This window comes from Solea senegalensis, linkage group LG5 (assembly GCF_019176455.1).
Source record: "Solea senegalensis isolate Sse05_10M linkage group LG5, IFAPA_SoseM_1, whole genome shotgun sequence".
Lineage (NCBI taxonomy): Eukaryota > Metazoa > Chordata > Actinopteri > Pleuronectiformes > Soleidae > Solea > Solea senegalensis.
Window position 1 is genome coordinate 25,590,920 of NC_058025.1, and position 24,977 is coordinate 25,615,896.

The 24,977-nt window shown below is 42.7% G+C and overlaps 3 protein-coding genes across 5 annotated transcripts in view; all 3 read right to left on the reverse strand.

Annotated features, from left to right (window-relative positions):
* Window positions 1-8,492, reverse strand: part of dtx1 (deltex 1, E3 ubiquitin ligase) — a 34,805-nt gene extending 26,313 nt beyond the window's left edge. For 2 of the 3 annotated variants that reach the window (XM_044025675.1, XM_044025673.1), the window contains exons 1-2: window positions 8,015-8,492; window positions 6,972-7,561 (exon numbers count right to left, since the gene is read on the reverse strand). In XM_044025675.1, coding sequence (XP_043881610.1) covers window positions 6,972-7,230 — 259 coding nt within the window. In that variant the 5' untranslated portion in view covers window positions 7,231-7,561; window positions 8,015-8,492. The remainder of the gene's footprint in view (window positions 1-6,971; window positions 7,562-8,014) is intronic. The other variant, XM_044025674.1, reaches the window with a different exon arrangement.
* A 1,639-nt stretch (window positions 8,493-10,131) lies between these two features.
* slc20a1a (solute carrier family 20 member 1a) lies at window positions 10,132-16,369 on the reverse strand. The gene is made up of 11 exons (XM_044025676.1): window positions 16,250-16,369; window positions 14,981-15,561; window positions 14,741-14,881; window positions 14,565-14,650; window positions 13,427-13,523; window positions 12,947-13,066; window positions 12,645-12,854; window positions 12,070-12,556; window positions 11,797-11,982; window positions 11,635-11,719; window positions 10,132-10,528 (listed from the first exon to the last, which is right to left on the reverse strand). Exons 2-11 carry the CDS (start codon window positions 15,327-15,329, stop codon window positions 10,373-10,375), a joined length of 1,917 nt encoding a protein of 638 aa, XP_043881611.1. The 5' UTR covers window positions 15,330-15,561; window positions 16,250-16,369; the 3' UTR covers window positions 10,132-10,372.
* Window positions 16,370-20,534: 4,165 nt separating this feature from the next.
* Window positions 20,535-24,140, reverse strand: vgll4l (vestigial like 4 like). Its single transcript, XM_044025416.1, has 5 exons — window positions 23,952-24,140; window positions 22,342-22,465; window positions 22,005-22,257; window positions 21,411-21,492; window positions 20,535-21,306 (listed from the first exon to the last, which is right to left on the reverse strand). Exons 1-5 carry the CDS (start codon window positions 24,016-24,018, stop codon window positions 21,005-21,007), a joined length of 828 nt encoding a protein of 275 aa, XP_043881351.1. The 5' UTR covers window positions 24,019-24,140; the 3' UTR covers window positions 20,535-21,004.
* Window positions 24,141-24,977: the final 837 nt, after the last annotated feature.

Below are 24,977 nucleotides of genomic sequence, written 5' to 3' on the forward strand. Positions count from 1 at the left end.
CAACAAAACCACTGACTGATTAATATCAGAAAATGGGGAAAAGTGGGGAATATTATTCCCCAAGATTATTCACATAGGAACAGATGCACTTTGGGCTAAATCCTCACATCATGTACGTAGGTTTCCACCGCCTGAACCATGATATCTGTAGATAATAGTGGCATTATTATTAGTAGAAGTAGTATTATTTTATGGCTTTTCTCCAAATATGGTGGACTATACGCTGCAGCAAACATCCAAACTGTTTAAATTTATCAATAAAACAGGTCAATAAGGGATATTTTTGATTAGAGTAGTAACAAATGTTTAAGATAGTTAAATATTATTTTTTTCCTGCATGAATATACTCATAGTTGCAGAGAGACATTAACAAAGTGTGTATTTGTTTCATGCTAGTTTAGCCTGTTAGCATGCTAGCATTTACTAATTAGCTACTAATGGGAATATCATTAACATGCTGTTGACCTGTGCTGGTTGCCTTTTTAACTGACCACCGTGGAATTAACGAAGTTGCACTGGAAATGTCAGCGTTGCCGTTTTTGTTGTTTTCTATAGAAACACAAACATGAATAATATGAGTATAATTCACAGATAATCGGCGTATAAAAGACCTCTTTGTCCTTCACAGCAGCTTAAAGTCAACGAGTGACAGTTTCACCTGCTTTTTCCCCAAACCTTTGCTGTGCTACAGTCTGGAAAGTGTGTGTGAAATGAGTGAAAGTGCTGAGGCGAGGACAGAGAGCTCCGCACTGCGCCTCTGTGTTCGCTGAGACTGATCAAAGGAGCTCTGAGCTTGGCTCACTACAAACGTGGGTTAGCCCGAGTTGCATCATTGCAGTTTTAATCTCAGTCATCGTTTCAGTAAATGTTAGACCACACACACAAAGATGCCACGTCTGCTACAAAAGGTACACACTCATTACACACATGACTCATGACATCATTGCCCGGGACACACAAGAGCAAACAAGATGAGTGTGAAGATACTGATAATATAGCAGATCTGCCAGTGAATGTCACCAAGAGGCTGAGGACAGCTCAACCCAGCAGTCGTGCCACCATTCCTTATTCTCATTCCAGCAGTGGCAGCTGCTCAGTCGAGGCAGACATCACTCTCTCTCTGCTGTGAATGACCGGCTCAGTGAGCAGGCTGCTGTTCAGAGTGCAGCCTTTAAAGCTGCATTCATACCGCGTCAGCGTCGGTGTCCACATGTTCACTCAACAGGTGGGAGCACTGTTGGACTTCCTTGCATCAAGTTTCCATAGTTACCCGTCAGTGTTACCCTTTGCTTACCGTGTCACATTCTTCTTCATTGACTTTATTGGCAGTCTCTCTGTACTATGACGCCATGCTGTTTACCTACACACCCTGCAGTGAAAGATCAGCTGGTAAACTAATTGGTGGAAATGCTATTGTTATTTATACACTGTAATAACAAACAAGGTATATGCACCTGTGTGTCTATTCCAGAATATTTAATTATTGCCAGATTAATTCATAATTAACGCGGCAACACCTCGAGCCGCTGAATGGCGGCAGTGAGAGACGCAGGAGCAGGGGGACGTGCACAGCAGAGGGTCTCTCCAGCATAATCCCTCCCTCCACACTCACTGTCACTTTCCATCAGGAGAACGCTCCACCTCACCTTCTGTTCCTCTCTCTCTCTCCTCACCTCTGCCGGTGCCCGCCCTCCCTCCTCCTCCCCCCCTGTTCCACAGCTTCGCTGCACCAATCCCTTTCCTGCCCGACGCTGGTGTTGAATCCAGCCAGCTGGTCGCAGCCATAATGTACCTCTGAGTACAATGACACCTTAGCATCGCTTTGGCTAGGCTCCATTTTGATTCTACTAAAGACACTTATTGACTGGCTAACTATGCTAATGACCAAAAAGCCTTTGTTTCACAGATTTACTCTCAGACATATGACAATATATTCTTATTTTTAACTCTAATGACCTTATTCCAAATAAGGTCATACTAGAATAAGGAATAATCAATGAAGAGCTGGAGTATGATGATCTCATGTAGACGGGAATATAAATGGCAGCACAATCATTTATCTAGTCCATGGGTGTCAAACTGGCGGCCCGCTGGCCACATGCGGCCCTCCAAACGATTACATGTGGCCCGCCCGCCACAAATTAATTAGCTAGCAATATTTCTTATAATAGTAATGACATTCGGTTGTATCTATTGCTTTATTAAATGTGTTACACTCAACATCGAACTACATATATTTAAGCTGTTTTAATAAAAGTTATCCTCGTCAGTATTTGCTAAATTTTCCATCTATTTATCATAAATAGGGTCTTATTGTGAAGTATACACAATTTTATATCAAAACAAGCTCTTTTACTTTGAAATTCTGTCTCATATCATGATGAATATCTTATATTGTCCTCCCCGCTACAGAACACTTTTTTTCTCTTGACCAGACTAGATGCTCATTGGCCCCCAGGTCATTTGAGTTTGACACCCCTGAGCTAAGCCATTTAAGACATAAAATACTGCAGTACATTAGTCGCAGCGTTACAGATGTACATGTTTCAATTGTGGAATAATGAAAATATAAAAAGCGGAACACGCGCTGTTGAGGCGTCAAACTGCTTCCGTCTTATTTCTATTTCGAGTTGAGTTTCTTGGATATTTCTATTCTAAACCCAGAGTCCAGAGGCTCCGTGGCTCCACTCTTTGCTCATTCTGTGTCTTCTGACGCGAGTGGGATTTCACAGTCAGAGCTGATGCATGACCTTTAGCACGTACAGAGCGGGAATCCTTTTCACCGGTTCCTCCTCCCACAGACCACCACAACCGCACCACACACACACGCACTCACATTCTCACACAAAAGCAGAAACAGCCTGCAGCATCACACATGCACGAGTGCCTGCAAGTGTGCAGGGCACTGCACGCACACACATCCAGACCACAACAACAACAACAACAACAGCGCTTTAACACAAAACAGACGTGAGAATGCGATTGTCTTGAGGGAGCAGTGAACTGAGGCTAGAGAGGGGGTTCTCACGCCTGTGGAACCAAAACAAACAAAGCCCTGCTCCAGCGACACAGATAGAGGTTATCTCTGCAGTCGCACACAGACACAAAACACACAAAACAACACAACATTCTGGACGTATTTATAAGAGCCTGTTTAAGCCTGGGCTGGTGATTCATTGTGTAGTGGGTTGACAAATATTCCCATGGAGTCGTCTTCATCCAGCAGATAACATCCGGTGCCATTTGGAGTTCCGTGAATGTCCACCAGATGATTTTAAATCAAAACATTTATTCACCTTACAGCTCTGTTTTACGCTGGGCCTGAAAATAAAATCCCCGATTTTTTTTATGCCAGATCCGATTTTTGATTTTCGATTGTCGACCACACTTGGGTGTAGTACAGAAGCTTCTGGGGGCAAAAGGTGCGCCGTAGGAAGAGGAGAAAAAACTAAATTCTTTTTATTTTTTAAATCGTTATAAGCACAAATTGTTATTTTTTTTAAATCGTTATAAGCTCAAATCGTTATTTTTAAATCGTTATAAGCTCAATTTTTTATTTTTTAAATCATTATAAGCTCAAATCTTTATTTTTTAAATCGTTATAAGCACAAATCTTTATTTTTTTAAATCGTTATAAGCTCAAATCTTTATTTTTTAAATCGTTAAGCTCAAATTTTATTTTTAAATCGTTATAAGTACAAATCTTTATTTTTAAATCGTTATAAGCTCAAATCTTTATTTTTTTTAAATCGTTATAAGCACAAATCTTTTTAAATCGTTATAAGCTCAAATCGTTATTTTTAAATTGTTATAAGCACAAATCTTTTTTTTCTAAATGTTATAAGCTCAAATCTTTATTTTTTAAATTGTTTTAAGCACAAATCTTTGTTTTTTAAAATCGTTATAAGCTCAATTCGTTATTTTTTAAATCCTTATAAGCTCAAATCTTTATTTTTTAAATTGTTTTAAGCACAAATCTTTATTTTTTAAATCGTTATAAGCTCAAATCGTTATTTTTTAAATTTATAAGCTCAAATCTTTATTTTAAATCGTTATATGCTCAAATCTTTATTTTTAAATCGTTATAAGCTCAAATCTTTATTTTTAAATCGTTATAAGCTCAAATCTTTATTTTTTAAATCATTATAAGCACAAATCTTTATTTTTAAATTGTTTAAGATCAAATCTTTATTTTTAAATCGTTATAAGCTCAAATGGTTATTTTTAAATGGAATTTAGCTCAAATCTTTATTTTTTAAATCGTTATACGCTCAAATCTTTATTTTTTAAATCATTATAAGCACAAATCTTTATTTTTTAAATTGTTATAAGATCAAATCTTTATTTTTTAAATCGTTATAAGCTCAAATCTTTATTTTTTAAATCGTTATAAGTACAAATCTTTATTTTTTAAATCGTTACAAGCTCAAATCGTTATTTTTTTAAATCGTCCGCAACAAAAAACTCGAAGTTATGAATCCATAACGTCGATCTGTCGCCCAGGCCTAGATTGTACCAACAGGGTTTGGATGAATTTTTTTGTCTTTTAGCATCATTCAACATTTTGCGGGACCATGTATTTAAGTAGAAGACAAGCTATGAGAAGATACTTCATCTATCGTATGAAAGCGAGCAATGAGTCACAAAGTCGAGAGCCCTCGAAACAGGACAGCGCATTGATCAACACACAACAAAACCCCATAATTGACAGTAAGGTCTGTGTAAAGGTCACAGCAAAAGGAGCCACATTCACAGTAAATGTCATCTGTTCCTTTTGAGTATATACAGTACAAACACATAAGGATATACACTTTGTTATAAACATAAATCTATATTTCAACAACGCTCTTGTTGTGTCTTGTTTGACCTCTTAATGTGCTTTAATAACAACTTGCTACAAAGTGAATTTGTCTTCGGTCCGTGTCATAAGTGTTGATTCCTGTGATTTAGCCGTTTCTCATCTGTGCTTCAGTGACCACTCTCTGTACGCCTGTCGTCACGGGAGCACACGGAGAGGCGATCAAACCGCTGCAGTGAGTGTGGAATCCATCAGACGCATCACAGGCGCTGGCACATGATGGAAGCGGCAGATAAACCCACATGTTTTGCTAAAGGAGTAGGTGTAGTGAAAGGGGATCAGTGCACACAGCAGTGCTTAGAGGTTCAAACGCACCTCTGGGGACGAGATCGGATCGATTCTCCATGGCCAGGAGCCAATGCGCTCCCTGACTTCAGCCAGTTACTTATCCACACCATATATACTCATACTGTACTGTATATACAAAAGCACCACAGGCTTTATTAGGAACCCCCATGCCAGCGAAATACAGATGTGTTTTAGGTTTGTCTCCACAGAGCGGGGCTGTGGTTCATACGCTGTCGTCACAACGCTTTGATTAGAGGGAGCCACAGTGATAAACTGCAGCCGCTGCCTCATTAGTCCGAGTAACTGTGCCCGGTTCCCGCCCACAGGAGCTCCTCCCAAAGCCACAGGAGAGCAGGGCATCCCTACAAAGCCAAAGACCACAGCCGAGTGCACCATCTCACACACACACACGCGGGACAAACATGCTCAACTTTCCAGCTGTTGCTGTAAAACAGGATGAGATCACTGGCTCCGTGACAAAATGGGGTTTCCCCACAGGGACAATCCATAAGCCTGCGACAGAGCAGAGTAAAACGGCTGCTGGTGTCGACCTGCTGAGCTTCAAACATCTACTGTGAATCAGATCAGTCCACCTTAAAACCGCCTCACCCCTCACCCCTCACCCGAGCCCTTTGTATAAGCTTTGGTGCAACATCGTCACAAATGGCTGTGGCCGAGCAGAAGTTTGGAGAGGATGAACGAAGGGGCACGACGAGTGATAAACACAACCGCACACCTGCGCTACTCTGTGTTATGTTAAAGGCGAGAAGACGAGGAGGAAGAACAACAGAGACCACACGGCTTCTAACGCCACAAACCACCTGACGGTCGTGTTGTCACCGTCACTCGGTCGCTCTTTAAAGAACAAAACTGGAAATGAAGACAATTGTTAGTTTCAGCCCTAAACCAAATAATATTTGAATATTATAATATATGTTACTAGAATTAACCAAATAATGGATCATTCTTGGTCCGGTTTGTCGTGTTCATAAAGAGTGTGACCATGGCCGCGTATCACTATCACTAATATTTTTACTGTCTAAGACATTTTAACTTTTATTTAGTTTCAGTTCACAAAATAAACAACATTTTTTTAGACATATATGACAAGATTTGTGTGTTTGATCAGTCATGTGACACTGGAAGCACTCTCTCTTTTAGACACCGTGTGTGTGCGTGTGTGTGTGTGTGTGTACAGCAGCTAAATCAGCAGCCACTTCTGTGATTGTCACTCTCACCAGAGAACAACAACAACAACAACAACACTGGATGAATGCAATTAGCGGAAAAGAGCGAGGAGCACGAACGCACGGCTCCCTCCAACCCTCGCGGTGACCTCTGGCAAGGTCACGGCGTTCCTGCAGCTGCGTGAATGTGAACACGCCTCCGAACGAACGTGTTTATCGCGGCGCTTTTGTTTAGTTTTTTTCAGCTCTCGGCTCAAACTGTGGCTCGTCCCCTGCGTGTGAGTGAGTGCCAAAGCAGACGTCAATCCTCAATGAAAGTTACATAGCGCACACTCGCCGGTCACATTATTAGGTACACAGGACACCTAATGAAGTGGTATCAGAAAGTGTTGTGTTTTCATTGGCGGTTATGTCATTTCATTTTTGAACCGACGTGGTCGTTCACCTCTGACCTCATGTGTCAACAAGCTATCTATACCCAGAAATCTGGACATTTTCTTTCCCTGGAAACATTTGAGCATGAAAACGACAAGCCTGTCCTGTCTTGATGATGTCTATGTGCTGAAAATGCCCCAAGCTGCTTCAGTGTTTGCATTTCTCACCCGTGTCGTCTGAGCGCGCACACAGGAAGCTCTTACCTGTGTCTTGTCGAAACTGGTGCATGGACTGCAGGTCGATGATGTAAGGAGCGAGCTGGGCGTCCACCTGCCCCAGGACCACGGTGCCTCGGGAATCCCCCTTCAGTACATTCTCTATGTGGTGACACACGGCCGCACTGTAGGGTCTCCAGCGCCCGTGCTCGTTCAACCACTCCCAGACCACCACCCTGGCCAGGTTCTGAGGCGGATACCCCATTCCATTGACGGGCACCAGCAACCCCGACCCTGGACGAGCCATCGCCTCCCGCCGCTGGCCGTGTCCCGGGCTAGAACACCACTGAGTCCCTGTCAGTCAGCTGACACGCCGCGACATTCCCATCAGCCCCAAACACACACACACAAAAAAGCTCAAGTCAGCAAATCACTCTGGTTGTCCTCAATCAGCAAAGAAGCTCTGCTGGAGTCATCGTGGACATGGTCCTTCTCCTAAAACCACCTCCTTCCTCGTGTGTCTTTGTCACCTTTGACGTGGCAGATGATGATGATGATGATGTTGTTATTGTGATGATGACGCTGTAGCAGCCTCAGAACTCCACAGCAGATCAGCAGCAGGTTCGACAGGAGACACTCTAAAGAGGAGGAGGAGGAGGAGGAGCAGAGAAAACACAAATGCTGTAAATTGCCCGAGCATTTCTTTATTTCTCAGCGGTCAGATCCTGTGTCTCAGAGGAGATTACATAAAGCTACCGAGCTCTCTGCGCTGCAGTCCCACAGTGGCCTGCTCTTCTAGGGCAATTATGTGTAAACCTAAAGTGTAGCAACAGAATAATTGCACAAGAGCCTTGTTGTTATGAGCGCGAGAGCTGTTTCAGCAGCAGAAATAACGGACTGTCATCACATTTGTGAGGAGGGGACAGAGCAGAGTGCATGGACAGCCAAAATGCCCCCATAATCCCAGCAGAGAAGACATTTCCCACACGAAGCACTAAACATCTGTGTTGTTTCTGACCAAAGAAAAACACATAAAAGTGCACAGGCTCGTCTTGTGGCATCATTGAACGCTCGGTGTTGCAAATACAGACCTGTGGGTTGCAGTTGTTGTGCCACACATCTGTCAGGTGGAGGCTGCAGCTCAGGCTTCGGCTGGAAGGAGACTGTAAAATAAAAAAACCCTCGCCACATCTGTGACTCTTCAATCCTTCTTCTCCGTGAGATGTTGCCTCACAGACTCCTCCTGCAGCTCCGCTCTCTCTCCCTCTCTCTCTGCCTCTCTCTCTCTCCGTCTGTGTTGTTGCAGAAAACCAAGCCGTCCTTCTCCATTCGCGTGAATCCGCTACGGGCTACAGCAGCTTGTTGGTGCGCCGCTGTGTTCGCGCGGACACATGCCACTCCGCCGTACACGCGCATTTCTCTCTCCAACGCCGAGACATTTACGCATTCGCACGGCGTCAAACGCGCAGTTCTCCCCCCCCCGCTGGCCCGCAAATTACGCACAAGCGAAAGCCCAGGCGCACCTGTATGTGCTGTCAGCCGCGGAAAATCATCCAAAGTATCAATTACAACAAAACAAAAGTGCACAGCTTCCGGTGTCCGGTTTCAAAATAAAACCAACTGATGATGATGATGACGATGACTTCACTGAAGAAGAAGAATGTGGTTTATTATATTATATTATATCATATTATGTTATAATATATTATATTATAATATATGATATATTATATTATATTATACTATATTGTACTATATTGCACATGCGTCAAACTGGTGGCCAGGGGGCCACATGTGGCCCTCCAATCAATTACATGCAGCCCGCCCACCACTGTGCAAGGTGATGGAATAGAGACTAAATATGTATTTACTGGCAATATTTTTATAACAGTAATAAGACATTCGGTTGTAATCATTGCTTAATTAAATGTATTACACTCGACATGAAATGACATATATTTAAGCTGTTGTAATCACAATTATCCTCGTCATTATTTGCTAAATCTTCAATTTAATTCTCCGTTTGTGTGCATCATAAATATTTGTTTTTATTGTGAATCATTTTATATCAAAACAAGCACTTTTACTATGCAATTCTGTCTAATATTATAATGAATATCTTATATTGCCCACCAGCTACTAAGTAGTTGTTTTTTTCACTTTTTTTCTTCTATATCGGCCCCTGCTTGACCAGACTAGATGCTCATTGGCCCCCAGGTCATTTGAGTTTGACGCCCCTTGTATTATGTTTTTACGTTATGTTATATTATACATATACATTATATACATTTTGTAAATCTTGATATAAAAGTGTTCTTCTCTCACCTTCCAGTTTGCTGCACTAGTAACTAGTAACTGGAGAACTTTGTATAGAATATAGATATGCACAAACCCAAACATCATCATCTGGCTGAAGAGCACCACCCTCCTGTGGCCATTTGGTGTTTCTACATGTCAGCAAACGAGTCAGTCATGTGATCACTTGTGATGAGCTCTGTTTTTACGGGTTCTAATAATAAATGTGAGAGGTTACCTGTTAGCTTATATCTATGCTACAGAAAAAAAATGACAATATGAAAAGAAAATCAAAGGCATTTAAATCAAAATCACATCAGCTCTGCAACTACACATGTGTATATGTATGAAGGAAAGGCTTCTGTGGGTAACAGCACCAGGTCTGAGGGCCCAGGGAAGTGTTTAAGTGGTTTCTGTGTTTTAATCAGTGTTTATGTTAATGTTTAATGTGCTATATCACCATGGAGGCATCAGCACTTAATGCATCACATGTTAATTTGTCATATGTACAGTGGGGAAAAAAATAAATAAATAATAACTTCATTGGGTAACACAGAAATAAGAGTTTTATTTTCCAGCATGGATTGTAACCTCCATTAGATGGCGCTGAAATAAAGAACAGTAGCATGACCCAGGAACTCTTATAAAATACTGTCATTAAAACTCACTATTCTTCATCTACCTTCTCATCACCACATGCAATCACTTCACGCTTCCTCTGTTTTCCCTCATGTGTAAACACATTGGACTCATTTATGACTTGTGGCCAAAGATGAATTCAATACAAAAGTGAAAGCGACTGAACTTTTTTTCATTTTCAACGTCATTAAACGTCTCTTTCGCTTTCAGACACAATAAAAGGATTCAGTGGAAAGTGATTTATGAGAAACACACACACACACACGGAAAACTCTTCACATCAAGCAATTCCTTGTTTTATTTTTATCCAAATATAAACACTTAATATAATTGTTATTTGAATGATTTGCCGTCTCGATTCATGTAGGTTTTATACAAATATACATAGGGATACAGAGTATGATACCTTTACAGTTTGACCTTGAACTGACCCTGAATGATATATAAAGGGAGCGTGTTCATTTTAGCGGTCCTTCAAACGGACTCTGCGTGGCAGTTTATCCACGCGCCACTTCTCACAAGATAACGTACGTGAAGAGCGCCATGATGGCGGCGCTGATGAGTCCCGAGATGGGAACCGTGACGAACCAGGCGATGAAGATGTTCCTGAAGAGATGCCAGTCGACTGACTTCCTGGACCGCAGCCATCCCACGGCCACCACGGAGCCCACCTGAGGTCCCACAGTGTTAGAGTTAATGAGCAGAACCCACTGTATACTTCATCTATTTGCATTTAGCGTTGTATTACTAGTGTTTTTGAAAAATTGTGCTTCCCAACCTCGGTTTCCCCTGAGTTGAGAAATATCTTTTCTTTGGTCCTGTTAGCATAACTGTTGGCAAAGATGGCGGACACTGTTTATATTCTGGGAATGAGTCCACGCCCTCATATTCTCCCATGGAGATAAGGCTTGCTAAATCAGTGTCGTCGTTGAAATCCCTTCTTAAAACTCATTTTTATAGACTTGCCTTTATGTGATGCTGTCTTTTTTAGGCCTTTTATAAAATTGCTCTTCTTTCTTTTTTTTTGCATCTTTTGTTTGATTTCAAATAGAGCTGAAACGATTAATTGATTATTAATTGATTACTAAATTAATCAACAACTATTAATCAACAACTGAAGCTTTTTTCAGGATTAAAACAAGATTTCCGATTATTTAAGCTTTTTCAATGTGAATATTTTCTTAATTTCTTTGCTCTGGATAACAAATTATTAAGTCAATAATTTTGGTTTGTGGACAAAACCAGACATCATCAACATTTTTTAAAGTTTTCTGATATTTTATGGACCAAACGATTAATCGAGAAAGTAATCAACAGATTAATTGATTATGAAAATAATCGTTAGTTGCAGCTCTAATTTCAAAGTTAAAACAGGGTTGTTCACTTTTTGACTTTAGACTTTTCCTCTTCATTCTGCCCTGTGCTGTGTTGTGGCATCTGCTTTTTAAATGTTATTTTCCTTTTATTGTGAAGCAATTTGCGCTGCGATCCTTTTATGAAACAATAAAGTTTATTATTATTATTATTATTATTATCATTACCATTACGAGTCTAAAAAGTGCGGAATTAGCGTTGCAGTTTCAAGCCTCGGACCAAGTGTCAGTGGTGGGCACGTAACAAAAAAAGAATGAAGACATTTCTCGACTCAGGGGGGAAACTAAGGTTGGGAAGCACAATTTTTCAAAAATACTACCTTTATTCTAGTAACACAAAGCTAAATGCCAATTGGTGAAGTATCCCTTTAATGTGTGCTTGAGTCTCATGTGTATATGATCACCTTGCAGTGGGTCGTGCTGACAGGAAGACCAATGTTAGAGGCCACGACGACTGTGATTGCTGAAGCCAGTTCAATGCTGAAACCACTAAAATGGAAGGAAAACGTGTTAGCATGCTTCATGTCGTGCTGTTACAGGAATGAATAATTACACATGTGCTGTACCTGGAGGGGGTAATGGGGGTAAGGTCTTTGCCCATGGTCTGGATCACCCTCCGGCCCCACACCCAAAGACCAGCGCAGATGCCCACTCCTCCATACAGAAGCAACCAGATGGGCGTGGGCGAGCTGGACACCACTGAGCCGCTCTCATACAGAAGCCACAGCGCCACCAGTGGGCCGATCGCATTGCTGTTGATAAAAATGCTGGGTTCTGATTTAACTGTACAAACAACACAATAAAACTCCCCCGTCGATAACGTCCCTCCTGCACCGTACCTGACGTCGTTCCCTCCGTGAGCAAACGAGCCAAAGCATGCCGTGAGTATCTGCAGGAACTGGAAAAGCATGGAGACGGCTGGTTGGTCGACCTCCAGCTCATCCTCCTCCTCCTCCTCCTCCTCCCCGGTGGAGTCTCTGCCAGCTTCCTGAGTCACACTCCCATCGTGGATGGTGCTCCCCGTGGTCACTGCCGAGCTGTAGCTGCTGTAACTCTCCACCCTGGGTCTTCTCTGAAGCCCGCCGTCCAGGTCCTTGTTTTTGGGATCTCCTTGGATGCCGTAGATGGCCCTTGTGTAGGAGGTGTAGCTGTTGTTCCTCCTGATGGGTCGATCCTCTGTGTCACTGTCACCGATGCATTCGCCGACCTTGGCCTTGTGGAGCTTGTGGAGCAGGTCTTTGTAAAGGCCGGAGTCTTTGTGGATGGTGTGGGACTGCCCACTGTGAGGATCGGTGATGACCATGGGGCCAACGAGCCCATTCAGACCTATGCAAATAAATAGTCGCATATAATTTTTTTGGGAATAACATGTGCTTATATGTCCATGAACACCTCAAAGTCATTAATTTCTCACCATTGCCGATGTCCACGTCCTTGCTTTCTGTGTCATTATTGTCCAGATCAGCTTCCTCTGAGTCTCCAAGTCTGAAAGACACCTTTTGACAGTCTGGAGGCGGGGCCTCAGGTTGAGGGTCACGTGGTGCAGCAGGCTGCTGTGCTTGTGTTTGGCTGCTGGAATTCTTCTCGATTAGTGGAGTTTGGCGTGGACCTGCATCTGTTTCTCCTGAAATACACGGAAAGTGAAGATTTATCACCAAACAAAGTCTGTTTTATGAGCTTGGTTTCCACTCATAGACGGTACTGAAATGCTCTCACGTTTGATTTTCTTCCTGAGGCGTGGACACACGACAAACCATACCACCAACGCTGTGACGACGGCACAGCCCAGAGAAATGCTCAGTGTTCCCCACCATGGCACTCTATCAAATCCCAGCACTGTGACAGAAACATGACACAGAACACAGGAACATAACTGCCTCTTTAATGCACTCATTGATCCTTTTGCCCCTACCCACAGATCTTTCTGAGACATCACTGTTGCACCGTCTCTCACAAATTGTGGTTTGGTGATTCAAAAAAAATGACATAAAATGACTAAATAGCCCTTTCTCAATATGTTAACACAGACAAGAGTATCAGCGAGCACGCATGCTTCACAAATCAGATAGGGAGCCTTGCACTGGTCTGGCAGCATTGTGATTAAACGCTTAAAGTACACTCGCGTACATCGTGAAACACTTTTAGTTCGCTCACTCAGTGTGTGTGTGTGTGAGTGTGTGTGTGTGTGATACTCACTTGTTGCTCCAGTAAACATTATGGAGAAAACGTTGATGCCCATAGTGATGGCGTAGAAGACGGGGAGAGCTCTAAGGCCGTTGGGCACAGGATCAGTCTGTGGGGATTCAGTGGTACGAGTGTGGCTCAGAGTTAATATTGAAAAGGTTTAACATTATAAAAGCTTATATAACGTCATATTTTATGGTAAATTACACAACAGGAAACCTATGATACAACTGTGTTGGCTCAAACTCTTTGTTAGCAGTTATAATTAAGAGACATTTCTGTTTTTACCTTGTCAGGTCATTTTTCTCTACGTTTTGTTTCCTAAAGTAATTGAGTAAGCAAAAATGTGCATGTCTCTGCAACCACAAGGTCTATTTGTGTATATAATAAGTATAAAACTACTTATTTCAATTGTATGTGTTCAATGAAACGACTTATGGCTTTGTTTCAAAGTTCCAGCAGACTTCTCTATATTTTCCATTCCAAAAACGAGCACCAGAGGGCTGCACTGAGCTGTATCACAGAACTCAGGCCTCATGTAATTTGCTTCCCCCCCAGGGTCCTAAATTCAGCGGCCGGAATGCTTCGAGTGTAACACAGGAAGTCCGTCTGACAGCAGGGGAGTTGTTTTCACTGTAATATCAACAGTGATATCGGAGAGATATCAAAGGTAAGAGCGATTTTACAGCTTTATTGTCTTTATTGTCTTGTGTTGTCTTTATTCTTTGGCTTTTAGCTGTTATTTAGCTGTGTTTGTCATATTTAAAATAGGTTTAAGAGCCTTGTAGCTTGTTGTTGTCTCATGTTTAGTGCAGCGTTCCACAATTTTTTTTACCCAGACCCTCTCTGGCTTACCCCAATTGGGGGACCTTTGACTTAAAGGGTTAAAAAAAAAAGTTGGATGGCCTTATATCTTTTAAACGAGTAATATTATTTCATTATGTATTTTTCTGGGTTGTTTATATAGCACTTTTCCAGTCTTGATGACACTCAAAATGTTTGCTTTACGGTATGTAGACTAGCGGTGCAGGGAATCGAACCCACAACCTTTGAGTAGAAAGATGACTTGCTACCACGGTGACTCTTCCGAACTGGATCTAAATACTTTTACAAATTATAACTTGGAAGGAACTGGGAAGGAATATCGTACCTTATTCAGAATAAATCTGCGTATAAAGTAGAAGAGAATTCCTGACATGATGCCTGACAGCACAGGGGACAGGAACCAGGACGACACTTGGGACCAAAATAAAAATAAATTGAGTTGGCTTTTGGCTTTTACACTAGTCAATTTGGCTTTAACAGATAAAAACAAAACCTATTTACCAATGCGCAGCAACTCCATCCATTTGACCCCTTGGTGACCTCTGGCAACCATAGAAAAGCCTATTGTAGCACCAACAATACAGTGAGTTCCAGAAATGGGGAGCTTCAGGAAAGATGCAGCCAGCTGCCACACAGCAGAGCCTGTGACACAGAAACAAGAGTGAGGCCTGCACGCACATTCTGACAGTCAACACACGTTAGTCACCTCGTTGCTACTGAAAAATGAATTCTAACGCTTACCGCACATTGCACTTATGGATCCCGCCATCAGCACGTGTTCAGAGCCGTTGTACATCTGCACGTCGATGATGCCCTGGCGGATGGTCTCGCTGACTTTGGCGCCCAGCAGCACAGACCCCACGGTCTCGAAGACGGTGGCCAGGATGCACGCCTGCCTCAGGGTGACCACCCCCGAGCCCACCGCTGTGCCGAAGGAGTTGGCCACGTCGTTCGCCCCCACAGAGAAAGCCAGGATGAAGGCAATGATGAAGCCCAGCACCAGCAGCCACAAGTAGCCCGACATGTCGGACTGCGAGGCCAGAGCCACAGTAGTGGCAGCGGCCAGGGTTGCTAAAGTAGTTGTATGCATCGCGACGTAATTTTAATTGAATTAAAAAAGAATTGTGGTTTGACTGCGGGTAGCTTATGAGGTGGAACAATTTAGAGGGATTAAAGAATCCCCTAGTGCGGCTCGTGGGAAGAAAATGTAGTTTTATTGCTAGCTGTGTATAGAGGGTTTGTCTGCAGTCTTCATCATAAAATGACAACTCGTAGAGGTAGAGGAGGCATCCATCGTGACAGTGAGTCTGTGATGATTTACGCTGTGAAAACACACAGAGCACATGGGTTAGCGGTTACCCCTAATTTACTGATGTGCAAACAAGTGTTAGGTTCTATTACATAAATAAACACGGCCCAAACTAGCAGAAAATAACCAAACGGCATGCATGATTTAGTGAGCTGCAGCAGAGGGAAGTTGATAAGATAGAGCGTTATATGAGTTAAGTCATGGCTGTAATATATCTTTAGCTATCAGTGAGAGCAGAAGGCTTCAGAGAGGCAAGTTCCAAAGAATCCAAAGAAATACACTCACAGTTGAAACTTTTTCAACATGTAAATGTTGTCAGAATAATTCATAATGACTAATGTAGCACACATTACTTTCACTTTGTTGCACTTTAATCTCCCGGCGTGTCAGGTTAGGTTAAATTTTGTCTGATTTTAGAAAACAACGCTTGAACAAAAACCACAAGTACAACAGTATCTGACACTTGTGTTATTGTTAAACATGCAACAGGTGCACAGACGCATGATAACAGGAGCTGCTAAACTTCCAGAGAACCTCACAAATAGATAATCCAGTCTCACTGATCATCAGCAGTAAATGAACTATGTTAGTTTAGAAAACAGTGACACCTCAGTCTCCTCAGCTGCTCTTGCATAATTCAAAGGGAGGGGATGACACAGCACGAACAGACAAGATAGTAAAAAAAAAGAGCAAATACTCACATGAGAGCAAAACAAAAAAGGGATGAGAATGTGTCCTGTGTAGTCAGACCAACAGCAGCATCAACCAGCAGCACGGTGTTTATCAGCTGCCGTCAGTGGAGAGAGTAAAGCAGCCTGAGCGCAGGTCGCTTTATATAACCAGTCGAGGGAGTTCACGCCTCCCCGGTCCAGTCATGAGACCACTGCTGCCTAAAGCTAATGTTTAGCTGCTTTGTTGACAGAGAGAGCAATAATTACAGTTTTCTGCGATTACGCTGCTTTACCAAATATAAACCCAAAGTCGCCAAATTATTTCTTAACCACCAAGGAGAAACACAAATGTCTATTGTTTTACCCTAAATATAACTTCTCTTTCCAGTTTCTAAGGAAAAAGATGGAGTATTTTGGGCCACGGTGTGTTTATTATTTTTCTTAGAAGCTGAACAGTAAAGAGGTAATAAGTCCTTAGCTGATAATAACAACAATAATAATAATAATAATAACAACAACAATAATAATAATGATAATAATAACTTTTTGTTTGTATAGCACATTGTAAAAACAGACAAATTGCAAAGATAAGTTGGAAAGTCACAAATAAGATAAACCAAAGGATAAAACCTAATTTAAACAAAAGATTATTTGGAACCTTATTAACCACATCTAATAAAGAGCACCTGTCTGTGTTCACTGATTAAATTAAGAACACAAGGCATTCACTCTGCTGCCATCTTCTGGTCAAACGTGGTCATTTATGTGCACAACATGTTGTAACTTTGTATATTGATGAGTGTATTGTGTATTATGATAGATAAACATTATCATAATGAACTCGGGGGTGCACTCTGCTGGTGAATGTGTGTTTATCATTCATGGAGAAGAATGTGACACAGTGGCTTCAGCCTGTTATTTATTATTTACCTCGAACACTCACTCACTGAGACTTTTCCACTGTGTGTGTGAGTCTGACTTCAACGTCAGCAAAACTCCATGTGGCTCTGAAATGCTACAGTGCCCCCAAATCTGCTGATCGCTTCCTCTTTGGTTACTCATTTGTTGTTTTGCGCCTGCTGGAAGATGTAGTTCAGGTCTGTGACACCTGACCATTCCAGCCGGCAGCACAAGTGCCACATGTGCGGAATATTTTGACCTCTGCGGAGCAAGTGACACGTTGACGTGGAAGTGACTCAAAGAAACAGGAGGTTTATCTGCGCTGTTTAATCATGTAAGAAAAGGGACATCAATGAGCTACAGTTAATGATGCCGGTGCTAAATAATATACAGTATATGCTCACCTATGTGCTCTATCAGCTATGAGTGAGACCATACAAGCACACAAGCATACGAGCTGTCGCACAAGTTACTTTAACTTCATGTGGTTTCATCTCCTGTGGTGTTAGGTTAGGATTTGCGTGAGCAAAAACCCAGAGCGCAGGAGTGTCTGACACTTTCTGTGCTCCTCACACAGTAAACACTAATGCAACACAATCAGAAACCACCGCAAAAAAACTGTGTTTTGCATGTCCGTCTCACAGTTGCTTTCATTGGACAGAAAGGAGTGGAGTTGTGTGGGTTTTTAATCCAGGTTCTCCTGTTTCCTCCCACAGTCCCGCAAAAACATGCAGAGGTTATAATTGGACAGGAACCTCGGTTGTATACCAGCATGCAGTCTGTACTTCTTCTCTTCTCCGCGTCGTACAATAAAAGGCTTTATTGTCTTGTCGCCTCTCAAGTATTGATGAGCGTTAATGTCTGTGGTTTTCCTCGAGAGTCAAATATTTGTCAGGGTTTGTTGTCGTTTAAAAATATTCCCGTTGAACGGATCTGGATCACATTCCTCCACGCGTGGGAAATCTAGGAACTGTGTTTGTATTGAAATTCCAAATAGTTTTGTATCATATTTCCACTGTTACTGTTAGAACTGTCACTCATTATGTCGCTGCAACTGCAATTCAACCCTTTTTTACAGTCATTCTGTTAACTGTTGTACATCTTTGAAACATATATATGTTTGTATATATGTATGTATACATATATGTTTGTATATATGTATGTATATATATGTTTGTATATGTATACATATATGTTTGTATATATGTATGTATATATGTTTGTATATATGTATACATATGTTTGTATATATGTATGTATATATATGTTTGTATATATGTATACATATATGTTTGTATATATATGTTTGTATATATGTATGTTTGTATATATATGTATACATATATATTTGTATATATGTACGTATACATATATACGTACATATATGTATGTATACATATATGTACGTATATATGTATGTATATTAAATATATGTGTGTGTATATACATATATACATAATCTCTTCAAAAGTAACAATATGAATACTTTGGTTACAATTTTTGTTATATTACAATATTGCTTTTCTAAATACAAGCAAAAAACAACGTTTCTTTTGTAACTAAATCCACTTTATCGGCTGCAGAGCTGCAAACTGTCAGTTGTTATTGTTTCGTGCATATTCTTAAATTCTGACCCGCTGCATGTTCATCTCCTCAAACGCTCGTATGCCTCTCCAGGACAAAAAACCAATTGCATTCTGGTGCCACAGTAACTGAGCTTTTTGTAAATAGCAATCCCTTCGATAAATCAATACAAACGCATTAAAATAGAAGGAGATGTGGACAAGCTTGACCGCTGCAGAACCACTGTTGCTCTGCTCCTCTGATACATAAATGCTAATCCTGAGGAAACATGGCGACTGCTGGTCGGCAGGTGGTAGCATCGCTGTCACCGCAGACGTCAGTAACTCGAGCCTCGGGACCGCCGTCGACCTTTAACCTTACGTCTCTAAACCGTCCCCAGAAGGACACTCGCATCAGAAGCTGTAAATGCAGCCGATCCGTGCAATCATGTTCTCATGAGATTACGATGCTTCTCGATTTGTTGCCGGTGATCAGACGGAGACAAAAAAGCATTAACTTTCCCAGAAGATTTGGCCAATCTTCTGCTTTGTGCTTCACATTTAATTACTAGTGCCGCAGATAAATGTTGTTTTCTGTTGTGTTTTAAGGTATTCGGGGATTATAGTTATTCAGCGACAGCGTGCGTGTGTTTCGCAGCATGAGAAGTTTTTCTCCTGACATTCTCATGGTCATATTGTGTACTGTGTTGTATATTTCACTCCAGCCTCTTACAACTCAACTCAACGACTGCAGAACATACCTGACTCTGTTGCTGTGGTTGGGACAGAACAGAAACGCCGAGTTATAACGAGGTTAGACGTGACACTTCTGTATAAACAAGAGCCAAATCTGGTGCAAAATAATGGTTTGTGTGTGTGTTTCGCCTTTCAACATCCTGGACGCCCAAACATAATCGCGCTTAAACTCTTACTGAAAACCATTGGCAGATAATATGTGAAGTGGATTAAAAGCTTTCCAGTGAAGAAGTAATCACTTGTTGGAGTCATCGCTCTCTCTCTCACACACACACACACACACACACACACACACACACACGTTAACACACCTTCCTGCAATTTTTAGTGATTTTTCATCAAACATTGTAGCTGTGTCAGGTTGATCAAAGGGCCTCTAGGTGGCAGCAGTGTCTCCGCCCAGTTGACGTGTATGTGGAAATACCAGTTTGATTTTTTATTTATTTAAATAAAAAATAAAAATAAATAAAATAAAATAACAATAATAAAAATAAATAAAAAATAATTATAAAAAGGGTTAGGGTTATATTGGCTGATATTAGCAGACCCAATGCCGCTCATAATGTGTATTCTGGATGGCGTTATCGTATATATTTTAACGCCAAACGCGTTCACATTTTCCTCACCCCAGATGTTGACCACGAACAAAGACCTTTTGACATCTTTAAATTGTATTTTAAGTTTTTGACAAGATAGGACCTGCCAATAAGTAACTGAAGAGCCTTCCTGGTTCTCATGCTGAGGCGAATCGTAGCCCAACCCTCCCCCCACCTGCCTCCCGCCCTCGCTCCCTCCCTCCCGTCCCTTGCCAAACAGGATCTGTAGGATCATACAGAGTCATATTCTCAGGAGACAGGAATGTCAGAGCGCAGGGCCTCGCGCCTGCTGGAACACGCCGCCTCACATTCCCGCTAACATGCAGGGGGAAAACGTCCGTGGTGCGTTGCTCATACTTCCATTTACTCGTCACCTGGTGTGAGGTAACGACACTGTAAAATGCAAGTGTGTGTGTGTACCGGACGTGTTGTAGACACACACTGACTCACTCGTGATTAAAAGTTTCTCGCTTTAAATGACAAATCAGGAAATAAAAGGATTTTTTTTTTGACATTTTTATTCTTTCCAAAAGACTTTGCATTATGTACAGCTGTCAATCCTCAATAATATTACAACAGATAGGTCATTAATACATTAGTCACTGAGACTATAAGGAACCCAGGTCTATCAGAATATAAATATAACACAACGAAACTGTGGCATTCAGGCGGAGGAGTGACACAAAATCAAGGAAATGTAAAGGAATGGGCTGATTTTTTTTTCCCAACCGCCCCACATCGCCACCTAAAGTATCTCAGGCGCTCGGATGCTATCGACAAGCAGAAGATTAAAGAACGCGACAAACGGGCACCGATGCTACATTTGTCTATCTTAAATTTGGACGCGCGGCGGTCCGTCGGCGACCCTCCTTGCGTCCGTTTGCCGCTTCAACAGTAGAGCACTGGCAGCTGCACGCATTGAAATGTTAAAAGTTCAGTTTCTTCCCCCACGCCCGGGGCTCATTTCTGCTTTAATTGATGGACCAGTGGCTGGAGGACGGCGATGAGCCGCTGGCGGACTCTTTGTGGGACTGATTTGGGCTGTGGCTGTGGCTGGGGGAGTGGGTGACACTCGGACTACTGGGGGGTGTGGAGGAGCAGGAGGAAGACTTGGATTTAATCTGCAGCCACTTGTCCCCCAAAGCCTTGGCGAAGTGGTCATCGACAGACACGCTGATGGAGAGCTGCTGGGAGTGAGCCTTCTGGTAGTTGACCCCGAGGCTCCTCTGGAAATGCTCCTCGACGCCGTGATCGTAGCTGCTGCTGGAAACCACTGGAAAGAAAAAAGGATGAATGAGTCAGTACAAGTGAGTGGATAGTGAGTGGGGTGTGACCTGTCTGGAGTGGGAGCTCACTCACTCAGAGTTCAAAACTGACCTGATGTGTGGCTTCTGTGGACCTCAGGTCTGCTGGAGGGGTTCCTTACTGATGAGACACAGGTGATCACCGATGGTCGCATCTGAAAGACAAAACAACAAAAGAGTTATAGGGTTATAATGGAAGCTCTGCCTTTATTTATTCATTTATTTATTTATATATTATCATGATATCACCCAGACTGAATTAGGACAAACAAGAAACGAAATGTTTAAAAACCAATTCAACTGGTTGGATTTGAAGTTAGATCACTCCCAATGTGGCGGCAGAAACGGGTCAAAGTGGGAACAGTCTGGTTTGGTCTTGTTGATCGCATTCTTCCCCCCATTGCTCACATTTTCGTTCTGTATCTGGCTGGATTGCATAGCTCTGACAAGCTTAGGCCTGCTCACACACTCCGCTTGCAAGCTGGGTTTGCCGACTACAGACGGGAGATGTATCACTGCCGTGCTTGGCCTGCAGCTACACTCACACTACAAGGGGCACATATGTACATTACTGCCATTTTTCCCAAGCAATAACAGCCCAAACAAGAAAGAGACAAACCCACAGCGAGCGTTTGGAAACACGCGACACTTATTCTTGACTAATTACCTGGATCTGAGTGGCGGCACCGCTGCTGGTGGACTTCTCTGTGTTTTCAGGGTCTTTTCTTGGTTTCTTGATGAGGGCCAGTGGTTCATCCATGACTGGGGTGTAATACACATGGGTGGGCAGAGGGCTGGCGGTGGGGGTGTGTGCAGAATTCCAGGTGGACGTGGGGCTCTGCGGGTTGGTAAACACAGGAGGTGCTGGCGCCGTCCTCTGGGCTACTTTGCCGCTGCTTCTGGCCAGAACTCGCTCGCGCCTGGAACAGTCATCGATCACACGGTCAGTGTCACATTATGATTTATAACATTTTAGCGCTTGACTATTTAACGGAGTCACCAACCTCTCCTCCAGTGTCAGGCCTCGCTCGTGGCTGCGTTTGCGTTTGACTGGATACACCGTTGGGGCTCGGACTCGGTCGTTGGTGATGTGCCTGTACCTGTCCTCACTTCTGAGGTGGGGCTGACCTAATGAGTACAATAAAGAATTGGAATAAATTGCATTGAAATGCAAGTGTTACGGCTTATTTGTTTGAATGAATACACGAGAAAACTCCGAACCGTGCAGTGACCTTGGTGATTGTAACGTCTGATAAAGGTGTGTGTGGCTCGGCGATGACTAACTACTTGTTTTGATCCATGACGCCAACTTGCATGACAACTAATCATGGGAAAATATTTTTTTTTCCTCGTCTTTCTTTTTTTTTTTGGTCACCGTTAATTGTAAACTCCGTTAAGCTGTAGAACTTGATCTACCTGATCGGCGAGGGTTACTAAAGGCTCCACAGCTGATTCAGAGCTAACGGTAAACATTGTTTTTCTGCATGAGTTTGGCACCCGGCCCTATCGCGCAGTCAAAAGGGGACAATCAACAGCCTTTGTTATCACGAGGTGCCACACATTAAGTCTTTCACACACTCGAGACCCTGATTTTGGGCGGCACCCAATCGAGAACGAGCTGTCGAGGTGAACACACACACACACACACACACACAAACACATGCATACTGGATTTTTCCAATTACACAAGTTGAAACACATCAAAGACGAGCTGCTGATGTCACCGGTGTGTTGAGAAAGTGTTGTTACGCTGTTTTTCGGGATCTCTGCAGGTCTGTCGCCCACTACATGTTAAAGGGGGCGACATTCAGGCCAAAGCAGTCAAACGTCAACATGTCCACCATCAGTCACGCATACAGTCGAAAAACACAAGGCACTGTTTGGAAATGTAAAGGGCTGCATTGAGCAGTGGCTGCCGGGCCATTGTTTGACTTTATGCCCAGTTAACACTTGCAAATCAATCCAAACCAATTGTTCTGTGCTTGAACACGACCTGCGTGCCGCGACACCTACCACTGTCCTGCAACAATGGCTCGTCGACTGTTTTGAATTGCAAAAACGAAAAACCAAAAAAAAAAAAGTTGTTCCCTCCAATCCACATTTCCTTATGACTAAACACTTCCACACCTGTGAGTTGCTCCTTCACACAGGGGAGGGGGGGAGTGTAATAACCACACCTATGCTGATTTTCTAATGCCTCAGGCACAGATATTCCTTCCTTATTAGCAAGAGGGAATACACTGCGTGACCTTATGCTTTGCTGCGTTAAAACAAACCTGACCTATTATATTTCACAGTGATTTGACGTAAACGCGGCACCGCTTGGAGAATCCTTATTCACGTTTGACTCCATTGGAAATGGAAAAGTATGAATAAGAAGCTTCTGTCTCTTAAGTCTCAGTTGATTCCCTCACATCTACAAAAATACACAAGTCTTTCTTTAAGGTTAAACACTGATTGTTTTCATTGGAAACTTCATTTAGACGAATAAACGCACATGTATTGTTTACGGTTGAAACATGTGAATTAATAATATCACATCAGTCACAATGGAGACTTTAAAAGTTCCGGTATTCACAGTCAACAGGCAATAAAAGTGGAAACGTGTGCTCACCTTCCAGGATGTAGACCTTGAAGCCGCTGCTCATGCGGGTGATGTAGTGGAAGTTGGCCACGGCCATGTCTGCGTCTCTTTGTCTGTGAGTGAAGTGGAACACCTTGACTGCCGCTGTGACCTGGACACAATGAGAGCCTCAGGTATGGATTGTATTGGTAATGAGATTCTGGGTCTGCTGCGCAGCCAGGTAAAGTCTCAGGTGAGTGCGGATAGGTGCAGTGGCTTCCCCGTGTGACCCACTACCTGCGCTCCGATTGGCCGCCGCCTGCAGCCAATGGGACGGCCTCACTGGCTCAGTGTTGTTATTGTGCTGTGGGGGGGGGGATGTGCTCACAGCTCATGCAGACCTGTGTCAGGAGAGGAAAATGGATTTGTCTCGCGTCACAGCTCCACACGATTCATTGAACCTGTATCTGTCTTTATTATTAGGGAGAAGACTTCATGATGAAGCATCACACTTTCATTTCTTCATGTAGTTGTAAGATAATAAAGGTGTTTCTTTTGTTTCCCTCCATGGACTCAGCACCTGTGTGCCCCCCTCTCTCCGTCCCTCCCCCCTCCCACCTAATCTGCAATCTCACCAAACTGCATTTTTGTGCGCTCTTAGCCCACCGGAGCTCCAGTCATTCCTCTGACCTGCCCGTACATGCAGGCAGCTGCAGCTGTGAGTCTGCTTCACCAGTAATCCTGGGCCTTTTGTCCGTGACCAGACAAAGACTCCTAAGTCCTGAAAAAATGTGCCGCTGCCATGAGAACAATCTCACCTGAGCACGCCGAGTCTCTGAAGGCCACGCATTCAGCCTCTCAGTGGCACCGTCGCTGCTGAGAACATCACAAATAATCTAGTTCATGTGTTTTCACTACAACAACCCTAACCCTAACCCTGTGTTTTCACTAAAACATATTAACACGCTTCAGTCCTCGTAACAGTGCTGGTCAATGATAGAGTGAACAAAGAGACTCACATGTTGTGTAGACTAATGCACATACAACGTAACCTCGAGGGTAGGAAACTAACAACAA